The sequence below is a fragment of the Rhinoderma darwinii genome, chromosome 2, assembly GCF_050947455.1.
Source record: "Rhinoderma darwinii isolate aRhiDar2 chromosome 2, aRhiDar2.hap1, whole genome shotgun sequence".
NCBI lineage: Eukaryota > Metazoa > Chordata > Amphibia > Anura > Rhinodermatidae > Rhinoderma > Rhinoderma darwinii.
The window spans coordinates 207,294,288-207,310,911 of NC_134688.1; the positions used below are offsets into that span (position 1 = coordinate 207,294,288).

General features: G+C 43.1%; 1 protein-coding gene across 1 annotated transcript; it reads left to right on the forward strand.

Moving 5' to 3' along the window:
• On the forward strand, positions 1–15,151 carry RAB9A (RAB9A, member RAS oncogene family). Its single transcript, XM_075852760.1, has 3 exons — positions 1–245; positions 8,898–8,930; positions 9,891–15,151. Exon 3 carries the CDS (start codon positions 9,932–9,934, stop codon positions 10,535–10,537), a length of 606 nt encoding a protein of 201 aa, XP_075708875.1. The 5' UTR covers positions 1–245; positions 8,898–8,930; positions 9,891–9,931; the 3' UTR covers positions 10,538–15,151.
• The last annotated feature ends 1,473 nt before the right edge of the window (positions 15,152–16,624 follow it).

Below are 16,624 nucleotides of genomic sequence, written 5' to 3' on the forward strand. Positions count from 1 at the left end.
TGACACTACACTACTGTCAACAGCAATCATGTGTGCGGCGCGCCCTCTCATTGGCTGACCTATCTGCCACTTTTAGCCGCAGTGCCCGCCCACAGCTAGAGACGTGACGGGGTGCTGACGCTCGCCATGTTGTTTCCCCTGGCGGCGGAGAAGAAGCCGGGTATACAGAGAGCCCGCACCTCATAGACGGTCGCTGCTGCGTTCTTCCGAGGCTGCAAACTTCATTGGCATCATTCACACAACAGGTTTGTGCTTGAGTTGTAAGTAGTCTGCGAGGCCGCGAGTCATGACGCGGCTCTTCACTGTGACGTCAGGCTTGTGATGTCATTTCTAACCATTGGCCTTACTGGTGAATGAGTCCGTTCATACAGTGGTCCGTGATATCATACATGTTGATCGCTGCCTGGAGTATATGGAGGGGCTCTGCTGCACCGTGGTCTATATGTGTATGATAGACTTGTATTAGATCCTGCTGTAGGAGGGAAGCGCCTCATGACTCTGCAGTTGTACCCTGCCCTGTGCTGGCGACACCTTGTTATTATCTGTCCTGCATTGGAAGACATCTGGCACCATTTTTTTTCTTTCGCAAAGTAGCCAGATTTCTAAGCTTATGAAAAGTTCGGAAACTTTTCAATATACTTATTTTTTTTATGTGTGTTTCAACAACTGCTTGTTTACATCCACGATAACTCTTCTGTATTGAGTTGCAGCTGTAGTGTATTGGAATACATCGAGCTTCATGTATATTCCCGTGGACTGCGGCTGTCACTCAAACTGGAAAGTCCTGCAACAAAAAGTCGCCACGAAGTCCTAGCCTGAAACCTGTCCTGATAATGCGCCGATCCCACAGATTGCGGCTTGTTGAGTTTCTCCGAGCTCTCTATTGATAAGCCATGCGTCCGTTGTAAAGTACCAGAACTGGTTCTCAAGGCTCCAGGTTCAATTCACTGAGTGCAAGCAGAGCTCTAATAAAGTATATCGGAAAGTTGAATAACTTATAATACAATGATAAAACTTTTTTTATTTACATTAAAAAAACTCCATCTAACTTGCTGATCTCATCAGAAACAATAAGTGGAGCGATCATCGGTTTATTTTCATGCCTGCTTCCAACTCTGAGCCGCTCGCGGTGTGCTGGGGCCTGTAGTCCACTTCACTAGCGTTGTACTCTATAACCAATCAGTAAGAGAATTGTGTATTCCCTAACATTGTGCCCGCCTGTTGGGAGTTCGGTGCATACTATATAGTTACAACAGGTAAAAGTTAGTAAATCCGTCACGTGGACGCCTTTTCCACCACAATTTAGCAATCTATCAATGTCGGAAAAGTAGCACAAGGGCTTGAGAAATGTGGCACCCCCCAAAAAGCCATATTTATCAAAAAAGATACACAAAAAAGTCTCTCCTTTTATGTCCTTATGGAGCATCGGTTTTGTGTAGATGTCACTTGCCTGCGCCCAGAGTTTTATTTGCACCCTGACATTTTAGTGACTGTTTCTAATAACGTCTGACACGTCAAGCACATGTGAGATGGGTGGGATCCTTGCAGATAAGAATGAATGGGCACTGGCACCACTTCCTATCAATGATCGTCCGCGCGCCGTCACCTCTTCACCGGCATCTTACATAGAAGTCTAGAGAGCGCATAGATTTCCATAACTCCTATTTCAGTGGAAAGGTGGGGGCACATGAACTGTTACCTTCTGGACCCCATAAATGGGACTTGTGGTATGTCAGAATGCTGTAATGGAAAACCTTAATTCAGGGGCTTCTCATAGTCCCACATCAACTTCCATTGTTCCCTTTGGGGGGAAAAAGTCGCAAGTAACCTTGTAATTGATGTAAAAACTCCAACAAACAACGGTCAAGATGATGGCGTACTATCGTGGTCATATAGTGAACTCTGAAGACTACCCTTGTTCACCAGCTTTTTTTGCCCGTTCGATTGAATGTACTTTACATCATCATCACCACATTTTCTATGCTTTTCATTGTTCTATGGTGGTATATGTGTGACCGCTACAGAGAACATGACTAGGAATAACAAACTTTAACATAGAAAGGAAAATGGGGCTGAGCTGCAATACCAGCCACAGCCTATGGGCAAGAGGGGTGCTGTTTCTCGGTGAAAAATCATATATTGCTAGCGGTCTATACTCTGCTTTCTGTGCATAGAAGCACAGATTTACTTTTAACCCTTGATCAATAAAACCATTAGCAGCAGGATCCGGTATTTTACAGCCGAGGTCCCGGAACTGTGCGAGTATGGTGAATGATACATGGAAAATAGCAATCTATGATGCTCATTGTGTACTCTAGAAGTGCTGGTCTCCAGATGAGTCTTTTAGCAGTGGTGACCGGGTGAATAGATGCTGCGTGATCCCACCAGATAGTAAGCAGGGAGAGCAGACTATATGGAATGGGTCAGCCGATGAAGAATGACGGGGGGGGGATCGCTGACTACTTGCTCTAGTGGTTTTCTAACAAGTTCAATAGGCTGTTGATCCTACATAAAAGACTCCGAAGGTGAGTATGGCAGAGACCGAAGTTGTATGTGAGATCGGTCAATCTGCAGACTTGAGTAGTCCATTTGCCACAGGATAGGTCATCAGTATATGATCGGTGGGGGTCCGACACCTGTACGATCAGTTGCTCTGGCTGCCATGTCCGTAAAGGAAACAGATGGCTCCAGTCACGGTATAGCGGCCGAGCTGCAGTACTGCAGCTCTACTCCTATTCAATATGAATAACAGCAGAGTTGCAGTTCTTCAGCACGGCCGCTATTCAGTGTGCGGCGCCATCTGCTTCCGGCACGAACACTGCATACTGTGCGTAACGTCCGGTGCCCAGGGGACCACCGATCATAGGTCAATAGTATGAAAAACTATCCTGTGGCCGGACAACCCCTTTAATGCCTCATTCACACACAGAAAATTTATGGCGTTTTAAACTGCATCTAAAAATTGCTAGCGTTATTGAAGTGGCAGTTTTTGTGTGGTGTCATTTTTGTACATGCGTCTTTTTTTGGGGTTTTTATTTTTTCCTGCCGTTTTTAAAGTCCGATACAGAATCCTATGGGAAAAACGACTGGAAAAAAAAAACTACACCCAGACCACTGTCCACAAAATTGCCTCAAATGCCACAAGTCAAAACGCAGTTGTATGTGGTGCATTTGATATTTTACTATAGACTTTAATGTAACATCTGGATGCACTAAAAAAAGCATCACAAAATCGCTGTGTGTGAATCCAGCCTAAAGCTAGTTCATTCCTCAGTAGACTTCTGTACTGGTTCTTAGCACTTTTGTTACTATGGGGACAATACGCTATTTCTTAGAATTTTCTAACACTTGGAATAGTGTAACGTTCTATCACTGAATCTATTCTGAGTCGCTGCATTTGCTATGACGCTGCCCAGCCGGATTCTGACTTTTCTTATTTTATTTTTTTATAGTTTCCCCCCATTTTATTTTTTTTATTTGTACTCTGCAATAATCTTCTTTTGCTTCCCATTTTCTGAGTTGGAGGAGGCACGTGACTTCAGAATGAATGTGGAGCATGATCTCTCTCATTATATCGGCCTCATGACTCATATTTGAGACTACAGTCATTTTCAGGAGGCATTGCATTAAGGCGACTTCCGCTGCAATTTCTAGTTCGTTCTTTTCACTTCATTATGTTGACGTATTGTCACTTCAGCTAGAACAGACCCTGTACGCCATCTTTCCTGCATTATCTTCTGTTAAAAATGTGACTTTTAATCATTATTTAACTCCTACATTCTAAGGGCCTGTTCACACTGAGTTTTTTTTGACGCGGAAACCGGCCAAAAATGCCTCCCATTGATTTCAATGGGAGGCAGGGGCGTTTTTTTTCCCCATGAGCGGAAAAACGGTCTCGTTGGAAATAGAAGCGACATGCCCTATCTTCGGGCGTTTACGTCTCTGACCTCCCATTGCCTTAAATGGAGGCTGAGAAAGCGTTTTTTGTGGCGTTTTTGCCCGCGGCACTCAATGGCCACGGGCAAAAAATGCAACAAACGGCGTGCAGGCAGATCCAAATCTGCAAAAAAGTCTGTGTGCACAGGGCCTTATGGTTCTTTACGTTTTTCGTTGTAAGATCTGCAATACATATAGTTAAACAATGGTGAAACAGGCCTGTCTGAATAAGACCTTACATTGACCATTGCAATCACGTGTATTAGGCCCTGTTCACACGGAGTTTTTTGACGAGTTTTTTGGGGCAGAAACCACGCCAAAAAACTCCTCAAAAACCGCCCGAAAATGCCTCCCATTGATTTCAATGGGAGGCAGACGAGTTTTTTTTTTACCACGAGTAAAAAAAATCGTTGTGGTAAAAAGAAGCAACATGACCCATCTTTGAGGCCGTTTCCGCCTCCAAAACCCATTCCAATGAGTCAAAGAGGAAAAAAAAACCTCGACGAGTGTTTTGACGAGTTTTTTTGTCAAACCACTGTGCAAAAACCTACTGGAGCAGTTTTTGCAGGAGGAATTTTCCTCCTGAAAATAACTGTGTGAACACAGCCTTAGGCCCTGTTCACACGGAGTTTTTTGCAGGAGGAAAATTCCTCCTGTAAAAACTGACCCTGGAGGTTTTCATGTTTGACGTGGTTTTTGACGTGGTTTTTGAGGCGGTTTTCCAGGCGGTTTTTGCCGAGGTTTTCACACGCATGAGGCTGGGTTCACACAACCATGTTACGTACATAATGTACGGAACGTATTTCGGCCGGAAGACCCGGACCGAAGACAGTGCAGGGAGCCGGGCTCCTAGCATCATAGTGATGTACGACGCTAGGAGTCCCTGCCTCTGCGTGGAACTACTGTACCGTACTGAAAACATGATTACAGTACGGGACAGTTGTCCTGCAGCGAGGCAGGGACTCCTAGCATCGTACATCACTATGATGCTAGGAGCCCGGCTCCCTGCACTGTCTTCGGTCCGGGTCTTCCGGCTGAAATACGTTCCGTACATTACGGACGTAACATGGTCGTGTGAACCCAGCCTGACATCCTTCTGTCATTGAAATGAATGGTGATGCAAACGGAACTTACTTCACACTTGCCTTTCCGTTGAGGGGTTCCCCTGACTGAAAGCACCGACGGAACCCCTCAGCAGAAACCACGCTGATGTGAACAGGCCCACATTAAAAAAAACATTGTTTTCTGTTTGCATCATCATTGACTTCAATGCTGATGGATCCGTTGCTAATGGGATTCCCTACACTGCGGTATTGGTTCAGTCGAAACGACAGAACCCTTTGCACAACGGGGACAAACAGAAACCATTAGCAACGGATCTGTCACCACTTCACACTTGCCTTTCCGTTGAGGGGTTCCCCTGACTGAAAGCACCGACGGAACCCCTCAGCGGAAACCACGCTGATGTGAACAGGCCCACATTAAAAAAAAAAAGTATACTTACTTCTTGAATCAATTTCCCAACATCAATGTCCATTCGGTGGTACACCTCTGCTGTCGTCATTTCTGTTCCTGAAATGTTAAAAATAAATAAAAAAGAGATGACATACATGAACAACTGCATAACAAAATTAAAAAATTAAAAATAAAAAAATTGAAAAAAAAAATCTAAAAAAAAAATTCTAAAAAAAAAATTGCACAGCTCCATACATGTATAGCATGTATGGAACATAGGAGCAATTGCACTTACTTGTATTCGATTTGGATGCAGGACTTCGGTTTTCTGTATCCCTGAGTTCTGTCCACGATGTTTTTCAGGCTCCACGAGCAGACAGGAAATGACAGCCCCTTGCTGGGCTGGACTATCAGCAGGAGACGACTCCTGCAAGAAACTCCTCCAAAACACTCGGCAATATACTCGTCAGAAAACACCTCACTAGTTCGAGGTGTTTTTTGACGTGTCCCCATTGCTTTCAATGCGGTTTTGGACGCGGAAACCGCATCAAGAAGGGTCATGTCCCTTCTTTTTGCCGCGAGGCGTTTTTTTTACTCGCGGTAAAAAAACGCCTCCGTCTCCCATTGAAATCAATGGGAGTCATTTTGGGTCGTTTTTGGCGCGTTTTCCGACGCGTTTTCCGCGTCAAAAAACGTGTCAAAAAACTCCGTGTGAACAGGGCCTTACAGAGGTTTTCCGGGGCTTCCATTTTTTGGCCGCTGTAATGACATTCTGCCCTTAGTGACATCACCTTTGTGACCAGTGACCGGCTGCTCATTTGCCACAGATTTCATACAGCGCTTGTTCATACGGAATCCATGACAAAAAAGTTGTTGTTTTCCATTGCATTCTGTATTTACGAAGGTATTCTCCCCTAGAATTGTTGCTGTGTTCACAATACATTTAAACATTTTGTCGTATGTACTGGGATAGCTTCTGGTGCATATGCCAAGCCTATCCATAGTGTCCCCTTTTTTTTTTTCTTTTTTATACTGTATGGTAGAGAGCTATGCTATTCCATACAGCATCATCGAGGTAAAAAAAAAAATAGTGATCGGATCCTATACCTATATGTTGGCATATGTCAGAGCCACCTGTGATGTGAAGGCAGCTGTCCATGAGATCGGTGAAGCTGGTTTAGGCAGTTTTAGCCGACTATTGGCCATTAATCGGCCACATTCCCTCATGCAAATGACTAACCAAGAACAAAGTCTTTTTATATTCTTATGGTGGCATCCGTTATCTCCTCTGTCAGCCATTTGAAATCGCATGTGGCCAGCTTTAGCCATATTGGCACTTTTTGCCAACCGTATATTGGTTCACAAAGTAGTTTGGTGTATGATTCTTCCCTGAAGTTCTTAAAGCGCCATCGTACCTGTATGTCAAGAATGGCCTTACATAAAGGCTCCATGACGTACATGTATGTCATGAGGATTGCGCAAGCACAGACGCTGTGCCCATACAATCAACAGCAGGCTCCCAACTCCTGCTATACCGCCTGGAATCAGAGGAACCCAGCTGTTTAACACCTTAGATGCTGCGGTCATTCGTGACCACAGCATCTAAAGAGGGAGAGGTGGCCCCTTCAAACAGCTGATCGGCACGGGTGCCTGCAGTTGGACACCCTCGCCCCCCCCCCATCTAATATTGTAAAATCCTGAATAACCCCTTTAAAGCCCAAAATAGGTTGGACTTTAAAGGGTTAATTAGAGGCAGGATTTGTAGAATTTGCTGCGTTCAGTTGTACCGTTTCCTTGGCTGGGATGTCATAAGTTTCCTATTGCCTCTTTATTGCTGATGTTCTCATGCTACAGTCATGTGACCCGTGTGCGGCTACAGACTTCAATACAAAGCTTGCATGGTTCTGGTTGTCAGCTGGTAGTTTTTCATTAAAAATACTTTATCACCTAAACAGTTTCCTTCTTTGTGGATTGTTACCATCATTTCTACATATTCCTGTTATTGGGGCATACTTCAGGACTACTTTCTGCATTCAATAGAATTGAGAGTACTGGGGGCACAAAAATATTAACTAAAAATGAGTGGTTTAAAAAAAAAAACACTAAATAAAAATAATTGTATGCCTAAAATATTAACATAAATCAAGCTATGATATACCTTAATTCTGCTACAATCCCACTTAGTGCAGCCACAGGTGCCGCTTCCCCTATGCCATACAGTGCAGCCACATGCCCCTTATGTATATACCGACTATTCCAGAGTTGCCAAATTCCTTATTTGTTTTTGCTAGGACAACTTCGTCAAAAATCATGGACAAATTGAAAAACGTAAATGTGTCTCTCGATCAGAATATTAATCTGGACACTAGTATCGTTTATTGTAAAATGATGATTCTAATCGTCTGCACATGTATATAGAGCTTCCAGGAAAAGCGAAAGACTTGGGCCTTATTTACACGAGCGTATTTCACGTCCGTGATACGCGCGTGAAAATCACACGCGTCGCACGGACCTATGTAAGTCAATGGGGTCATTCAGACATTCCGTGTTTTTCACTCAGCGTATGTCCGCTGCGTGAAACTCACTGCATGTCCTATACTTGAGCGTTTTTTGCGCATCACACACCCATTGAAGTCAATGGGTGCGTGAAAATCACAGACAGCACACGGACGCACATGTGCATGATTTGCGCAACAGTTGCTCAAGAAATGATGAGAAAAAGAAAACCACCTCCTTTTATTTCATTTTACATGGACTCCATGGAAAACCAGCTCCAGTTACGTCTGTAATGGACGCGGCGTTCAAGCGCCTGCACATGCCGTTACGGCTGAAATGACGGGGCTGTTTTCTCCTGGTCAGAGGCGTAAACACCCGAAGATAGGGCATGTCGCTTTCTTTCTCGCAGTAAAAAACGCGTCTGTCTCCCATTGAAATCAATGGGAGGCATTTTCGGCCGTTTTTTTTCCGACTTTTTCCTCGTCAAAAAACTCAGTGTGAACAGGGCCCGGTTCACACAGAGTTTTTTTACGCGGAAAACGCGCCACAAAATGGCCGAAAATGCCTCCCATTGATTTCAATGGGAGACAGACGCGTTTTTTACTGCGAGAAAGAAAGCGACATGCCCTATCTTCGGGTGTTTACGCCTCTGACCTCCCATTGACATCATTGGGAGGCAGGGAAAGCGTATTTTTGCCTGTGACACTCAATGGGCGCAAGTGAAAAAACGCGGCAAAAGGCGTGCAGGCAGATTAATTTTCTGCCTGTAAAAAACTCTGTGTGAACTCCGTATTAAAGGGCTCCTCCGGGCGCAGATGGTATCTGACATACGACGGATCCAGGGCTGTGTCCTAGTTTTCATACATGTAAACCAGGGTGCACACAGCACCTAATTGTGAGGGGGAGAGACCATTTATTTTTTTTCCGAACATCTGAACAGATTGTGTAAGTGTCAATTCTTTGAAACAAATGTTACTTAACACTTTTTTTTTGTTTATTTATTTTTTTAGTTGCTGAGTGATGTCTGACAGTGAAACAAAAAGGTAAGAACGCAAGTAAATTTTTTTTTTTTTTTCTTTTTTTTTTTTTATTATTATTCCTAAATTTAATATTGAAGAAACCACAGAATGCAAGCAAGACCTTACAAAAATTATTGCAGTATTTAAGAAACCTGGCAAAGAAAATAGGGGTCCATCTCCTCTTGAACAACTATTTGGATTTGGTGGGATTTGGTTTAAAAATGTGTCTCCGGAGAACATTGGCTAGGAAACCGCTTTCAGCAGCAGAAACCTTCCTCTAGAGTGGAAGCAGCCAAGCCTAACATGATGATGTCACAGGTCTACTAGTCCAGACAATGCATAGGGTTACCTATCCTATTATAAACTGGTGTACAAAATCATCTTTTACCAGCATTTTAAAATCCACTCCGAGGAGTACACCATGAAGAGGCCGGGACTTGTCATGTAGTTACTTTGTGATTGGCTAAGACGCATCACATGACAGATTCTGGCATTTTCTTTGTAGAGCGGAGCACAACACCTTTCTTAGGTCTGAGCTCTATGGCGACATTTGTTTGTCCATGATTTGTGGTAAAATCACAGCAACGTGTGCACTACTTCAATTTTTTCCCATTAACAAAAAAAAGGAAATTGCGATCAGGATAGTTGGCTGACTCTAGGGCGGCGCTGTTGAACCGTAGCCTTATAAGAGTTGTGGAGCCTGTCCAGTGACCCCCTTTAATTTAATCAGCCAGGAGTAGAGTGCTTCTTTGCAGACCTTCTGTGCTAACTTTCTACCCTCTCCTATGTTCATGCTAGGTTAGTGTTGTAGATCCTCCATTCCTCGTAATATGATCTTTATCCTCTAATGTTGCACAAGACCAGGGTGTTGTCCTGATACGATCACTGGCTAGATCTTAAGTGTTTGTCAAGTGCGTCATTGATTGTCATGTTAAAAATTAATTTTAATTTCCTTTTTTTTTTTTTTTCTTTTTTTCTTCCTAGAACAACATATTGAAGACAGATCTTTTTGTATAACTTCTACAATGGCTTCAAAGTCCTCATTACTGAAAGTCATACTCTTGGGAGATGGAGGTGTGGGAAAGAGTTCTCTGATGAATCGATACGTTACCAACAAGTTTGACACTCAGTTATTTCACACGATAGGCGTGGAGTTCTTGAACAAGGAGCTTGAAGTAGACAACCATATGGTCACCATGCAGATTTGGGACACTGCGGGCCAGGAACGGTTCAGGAGCTTGAGGACCCCTTTTTACAGGGGATCTGACTGTTGCCTGCTCACATATAGTGTAGATGACTCGCAAAGCTTTCAGAACCTAAACAACTGGAAGAAAGAATTCATCTACTACGCCGATGTCAAAGACCCAGACAGTTTCCCATTTGTGGTTTTGGGAAACAAAATTGACATCAGCGAACGGCAAGTATCCACGGAAGACGCTCAGGGTTGGTGCAGAGACAATGGGAACCATCCATATTTCGAGACGAGTGCTAAAGATGCCACCAACGTGGCGGCAGCATTTGAAGAAGCTGTCAGAAGGGTTTTGGCAATTGAAGACAGATCGGACCAACTGATCCACAATGATACAGTTAATCTACATAGAAAACCCAAGTCCAGTTCAGCATGCTGTTGACTTTTAGTTTTTTTGCAGTAAATAACACCCGACGGTTCTTGCACCCTATGGAGCCATCCATCACGCAAGGGCCACTCAGTAAGACCAGGTTATCACACTGGAGTTTCATTAATAATTCTAATAAAACCACTTTATGGAGAAGCCATAGATCTAATAAGAGGTATCCTTGTGGTGGGAGGAATTGTATCACACACACGTTGTGTAACTTGCGCCCAATGAATGTGTGTATTAATGTAACTAACTACTGTAAGGGCTTGTCTACACGTAACAGCATTGCTGCGTATTTTCCTTCCGGAACTGCGGACGGAAAATACGCAGAATACTGTAGCAGCAAAGTGGGTGATGATGAACAATTGTGATCCACACGCTGCGGAAATTTTCACTCCAGAAATTCACCTGCGGTGCGTATTTTTAGTACCGCTGCATGTCCAATACTGCGGCGGAAAGTGGACTGAATTCCTGTGTGTTTCCGAGGAGATATTACCTTGCAAAATCCGCACTATTTCCTGCAGGAAATGGTGCAGACTGTCTGCTAGTTTAAGCGGAAATGCTGCAGAAGTTTTCTGCAGCATTTCGTTACGTGTGAACAAGCCCTAATGACATGAGCAATGAGAAACCTCTCCTAAAGGTTATGGCCTCGTGTCCCTGTTTATTTATATGCCGTCATGGAAGTAGCTTGTATTGGCTGTGTACTAACCGTCAGAAAACCTACTGCTCCAGCCTGTGCGGACTGCTCTATATGTAGGTGCTAGAACATTAGTATACAGTTTTGTTTTTTTCGGTTTGTCTTCTTGCTAGCAGAATACGTCCATTATTTGGTACTTTACTCTCCATTTTGTGCATTGGTGTTATAGATGTTAATTTACTAACACCTTGTAAAGTTGACAAATTATTTCTGAGTACACATAACCTGTTCAGAGGGATTAGGCGATCCAAGTTTTAGTGTTTAAACGTTCTGGAGGTAAACATACTAACCTGTTCTCAGCAATATTTGGCAGTATGTTGCTTTAAGAATGGTTTCTACCATAGAACCGCACATCAATTAATAGTTCAACTTGTTGGAACCTAGGCCTCGACGCAACCACAATTGTATTTCATCATACCTGTGACGAGATGATGATTTTTTTTTTTTTAAATGATCTATTTACTGCTTTCAGGAATCGCAACAATGACATCATCTTGTTCTAGACAATTCGTTATGATCGTAGCTGATGATGTCATTTCATCACTGTACCCCTAAGTCTTTGGCCAGCTTCACTTGCATATTATGATCAGTATTTTGAAATCATATTCGTAAGGTAAAACCAGAAGTGGGTCCAGCATGCGTAAGGCCTCGTTCACATGACTGAGCCTCTGTCGCAGATCCGTCTGAAATTACCGGAAACAATAGCTGGGCATGCTGCACTATTTCCGGTAAAACCAAGGACACCCCGATGGAAACCATTAAGGTCAATGGGTTCCGTTGGCCGCCAGTGTTGTCTATGGTGCAACACAACTGGTGGGTCCGTTATTTCTGCTGCTCTGCTCCTATGATGTTGTTTTTGTCACTGCAAAACCCCTTCATACAACAGTACAGATTTGAGCTCCGAGGAACCTTGAGAATATGACTGGTGGAAGGAGGTGGCTGAGAGATTCTGCCTTACTACAGTGAATCCATCATCTGCACTGAAAATCTGCAATAAAGTACAGTGTAATACATATGAATGGGGTTTAGAAGACACCCCCCCCCTGAAACACATGCAGTGAAAAAATATAATCCATGCCTATATGAGAGCATGCTGAATAGAGCATGATCTACAATGTCACAGATTTGCTGTGGATTTCAGGCTATCTCCATAGTGGAAAATATCTGCTGCTTATGCACATGGCCCAGTACTCCGGTTCTGAGTGGCATTAAAGGATATGTACGCCTTTTTGAAGGTTTTTTTTTTTGTGTGGTGCAACTTTGTAATTATTAATTTTTCCTTTTTCAGACACCGCTTCTATGTATCCTGGATACATAGAAGCAGTATCGAGTGTTGAAACCCGAATCCGTCAGGTCAACGAGACTGACTGTTTCGGTGATAGCGGATCCTGCGTGTTTAGGACACACAGGATCCAGTTGTTATCTATCACATCTAAGTTATGAACTTTAGATGTGATCGATAACCGCTCTATTCTGCGTGTCGGAAACGCACAGGATCCGCTGTCACCGAAGCAGTCAGTCCCGCTGACCTGACGGATTTTGGTTTCAGCACTCAATACTGCTTCTATCTGAAAAAGTAATAGTTTATTTTAAAAAAAAAACTTTTACATATCCCTTAAGATTTATTCACGTAATCTTTCTGTGAGAAAAAAAAAGTGGTGTGTGTGAATAAACACTTAGGCTTTCGATACTGACCATTGGTTACTTGTAACGGAAAATTTCCAGTGCCCCATGGAATAAAGTAATTGGCAACAAAAACTATCCACTGATTCCACATATACTCTTCAGTTAGGCCCAATGCACGCGGCCGTGCCCAGAATCACAGCCCGCCGCCCGTGTTTTCCCGTAAAACGGCAAAGAACGGACATGTGCCATCATTTTCGGAACATTTCTACGGCACGTACACCCATCCCTAGCGATACGGAAAAGTGTCCGTGGCCAATTGCATTTACGGAGAGTTTTTACGGTCCTGTGCATGGGGCCTTGGGGTCTATTCACACGTCTTGGTTGAATCCGATTTTTGCTGCAAGTTGACTGCAATGCGTGGTAGACCAATTGACTTTAAACTGGCTATATGAACAGGCACTGTGCTTTGCGCCAACAATGTAGGTGTAGACTTCCCTCTAACCCTATTTATAGCACAAAGTATACGGCTGTCATAGGGGCCGTTTATTCAACCATCTGAACAAAGACTACTTTTTTTTTTTTTTAGGTGATTACTTTGTTTCGGACGTGTAAATGAACGGCGCCTAACGGAACCCATGGTCGGTCATGGTGGTCTGTCGTCGTTTTTGATAGGAGCCTCTGTAGCAGATCCAAGCGGAATTTGTGACGCCGATATGAACGCAGACTTATACAAAGCATTGCCCTAAAGACTCTGCAACGAGAATCCGCACCTTTTATGAGATTATCCTGGGTAAAAACTGTAATTCCAAATTTTTAGGTATTTGGCAGTCCTCCAAGGGAACATCAACAGCTTGTGTTTAAACGACTTGTTTAATACTGCACGTTGTATTCGTGTCACTGTGCCATTAATCCCCACAGGTGTCCCATCTATGGCGAAATCTTCATGACAACCTATTTGGGTTCCTTGAGAAACCATGAACTAGGAAATCTATTCAGATAGAAATAAAAAAAAATCTTTAAACATTTTTACTTCTAAGGATAAGTTCACATAGTGTTTTTTTTTGTCTGGCAAAATACCTGAAAGAATTTGAGGCAGATTTTGAAACACCAGCGCTTTTTTTTTTTTTTTATGCTGAAGAATGTGATTAAAAAAAACCTTTTTTTTTTTTTTTTTTTTTCTTCCATTGATTTCAATGGGAGGTCACAGGCGGCAGCCACTCCAAGAATGAGCATGCCAAATTATTTTTTTTTTTTTTCAAGTGATTGACCAATAGCCGCCCAGTGGGGAAAAAATAAATCAAACCCCACTGATTCCAACGTGGTTTCTGCATCAAAATCCACGCTAAAAAAAAACCGCAGTTTGAACTACCCCTAAGAATTAACGCCAAAACCTCCCTTTCCTATCTGAATATAGAATTACTAATTATATGAAGAGATGAATGTTAACCAAGTTAGGCAGTATGTTTGTAGTGAATCTGTTTAAAAAACGTGGTCCGTCATTGGTGCCCATGGTGCTTATGTGGCGATCTACAATTTTGAATTCAATATAAATTAACTAATGCCAAGGACTTGTTTATACCAGTGTTTAGTAGTATCCGTAAGCACTTCCATCACATACTAAAGAATTGAGGGCATGATGTGGATTTTCTAATAAGCAACGTGTCAATTCTATTAAGTATTTCACCCTTTGGGTGCTTTATCAAAATCCGCCTGTAACACAAGCGGATTTTGACGCAAACTTGCTCTGAAATCCGCAACGGAAAAATCTGCAGTGTGTGAACAAAATTTTAGGTTATGTTCACATGTAGTGGATTTGCAGCAGTTTTTTTTTTTTTTTTTTTTATCTGGATTTGCAGAATTGAGGAATACAGTAGCAGCAAAGTGGATAAGATTTAAAGGGAGTCTGTCACCAGAAATTTGCCTATCAAAGCAGCAGCGGCTCCGTTGCAGCGATAACTTTATTCTTCATATGCAAATTAGCTTTTCGGAGACACGAGGGCGTCACCGTTGCTCCAAACTGCTCTACCTTCTATCCCCAGTCCCTTCCTTTCTTCTTTGATTGACGGGGCCAGGCAGTGTAGAAGCCATGATAACGCCTGACCCGGAATTCTCCTGAGCGCACCTCGGCTTTTGAATCGGTGCATATGCGTTACAGCATTGAAGTTTCAGCGGTCCAATCGGCTGTACTTCGCATGTGCCGATTACGTCACACTACACCTGGGTGCTGTACTGCGCATGCGCCGATTCAGAAGCCAAGGCGTGGGTGCGCTCAGGAGGGCCAGGCGTGATCACAGTTTCTACACTGCCTGACCCTGTCAATCAAAGGAGAAATGGACGGACTGGGGTTAGACGGTAGATGAGTTTGGAGCAACGGTGATGCCGTCGTTGCTCTTAAAAGCTCATTTGCGTATGAAGAATAAAGTTTTTAACGCTGCAACGGAGCCACACGTCTGGAAAATGAAGACCGGCAAGGCAACACTATAGTACTGTGCGGATTCTTTGATAGGCCAATTTCTGATGACCGACTCCTTTTTAAACTAATCCTATCGACACACGGAGTACATTTTAAAACTGCAGCTAGTCAATTTATGGTGCAGAATAGTCGCGCATTTGTTGCAAAATTTCCCCATTGAGTTCGCTGCAGCCTTTGTTTAGCTGCAGTTGTCAAATGGGACAAAATGTCATCACAGAAGGCTGGGTGTATGGGGACCATCCGGGGGCAGGGACCAAATGCTACGGGAGCTCCCGCGGACACAAGAATGTTGTGTGTGTTTTTTTTTTTTTTAAATATTATATTCCCTTTGGGGTCTCTCTTGAATTTGCCGTAGAAAATTACCACAGCAAATTAAAACGTGTGGCTGTACCCTTTAGGGTATGTTCACACGCTTACTAAAAAAACGTCTGAAAATACGGATCTGTTTTTCTATATAGTCAATGAAAACCGGATCCAAAAAACGGCCGCGTAGAAATAAAACGCCCTGTCGAAACAGAACGCTGTATTTTCCATTGAAAACAATGGGCAGATGTTTAGAGGCATTCTGCTTCCGATTTCACGGCCGAAAATAAGCCGTGTGAACATACCCTTAGAGTGAAATTGCTTAGTGATTGTGATCGTTAATTTATCCAATTCTATTGGCAAGTTGGATAAGAAGCGGATATATGCACTATTTCCTGATCATTTGTCTTTACAAAATAAATCTAAACCTATCTAACTACATTCCGGTATGTTTACAAATTCATTACTTGGGGAAATGTAGAATTTCAAACTCCTCTTACAAGTATGAGAAAACTTTGTGTTAAGTTGATCCCATATCAGCAGTATGCAGACCTTCTTATGTGTTTGGAGTAGCTAATTCCACACGATGAGCAGTAATATGGACTTGCCTCCTCACCCTGTGCTGCTAGAAGTTTCCACTCTTCAAGTAAATGCTTTGCGCTCCGGTTTTTGAAAAATTGGGTTGGGGCTTCATTTCCATTCAGCTACAAGAGTGTTCGTAAGGTGAGGCCGATAAGGACTGGCTTAGCAATCTGCTCTCCTTTCCACACCAAACTTTGTAATCCATTTTGTATGGATGTTGTGTACGGCAAAGGTGCGTTGTCATTCAGAAACTGGTAAAGGCCTTCCCCAGACGATTAACCAAGTTAAATGGGTTTTCCAGGCATTAAAAATTTATGGCGTATCCTAAGTATAGGCCAGCAATAGCTGATGGGGCAGGGTCCAACTTTCAGCTGTTTTGAAGGGGCCGCAGCGCTGCCTCCCCTTCGTCTTGCTCACC

Bases quoted from the DNA above. Each gene is read 5' to 3' on its own strand.
- RAB9A (XM_075852760.1), top strand. From the start codon at position 9,932: ATGGCTTCAAAGTCCTCATTACTGAAAGTCATACTCTTGGGAGATGGA.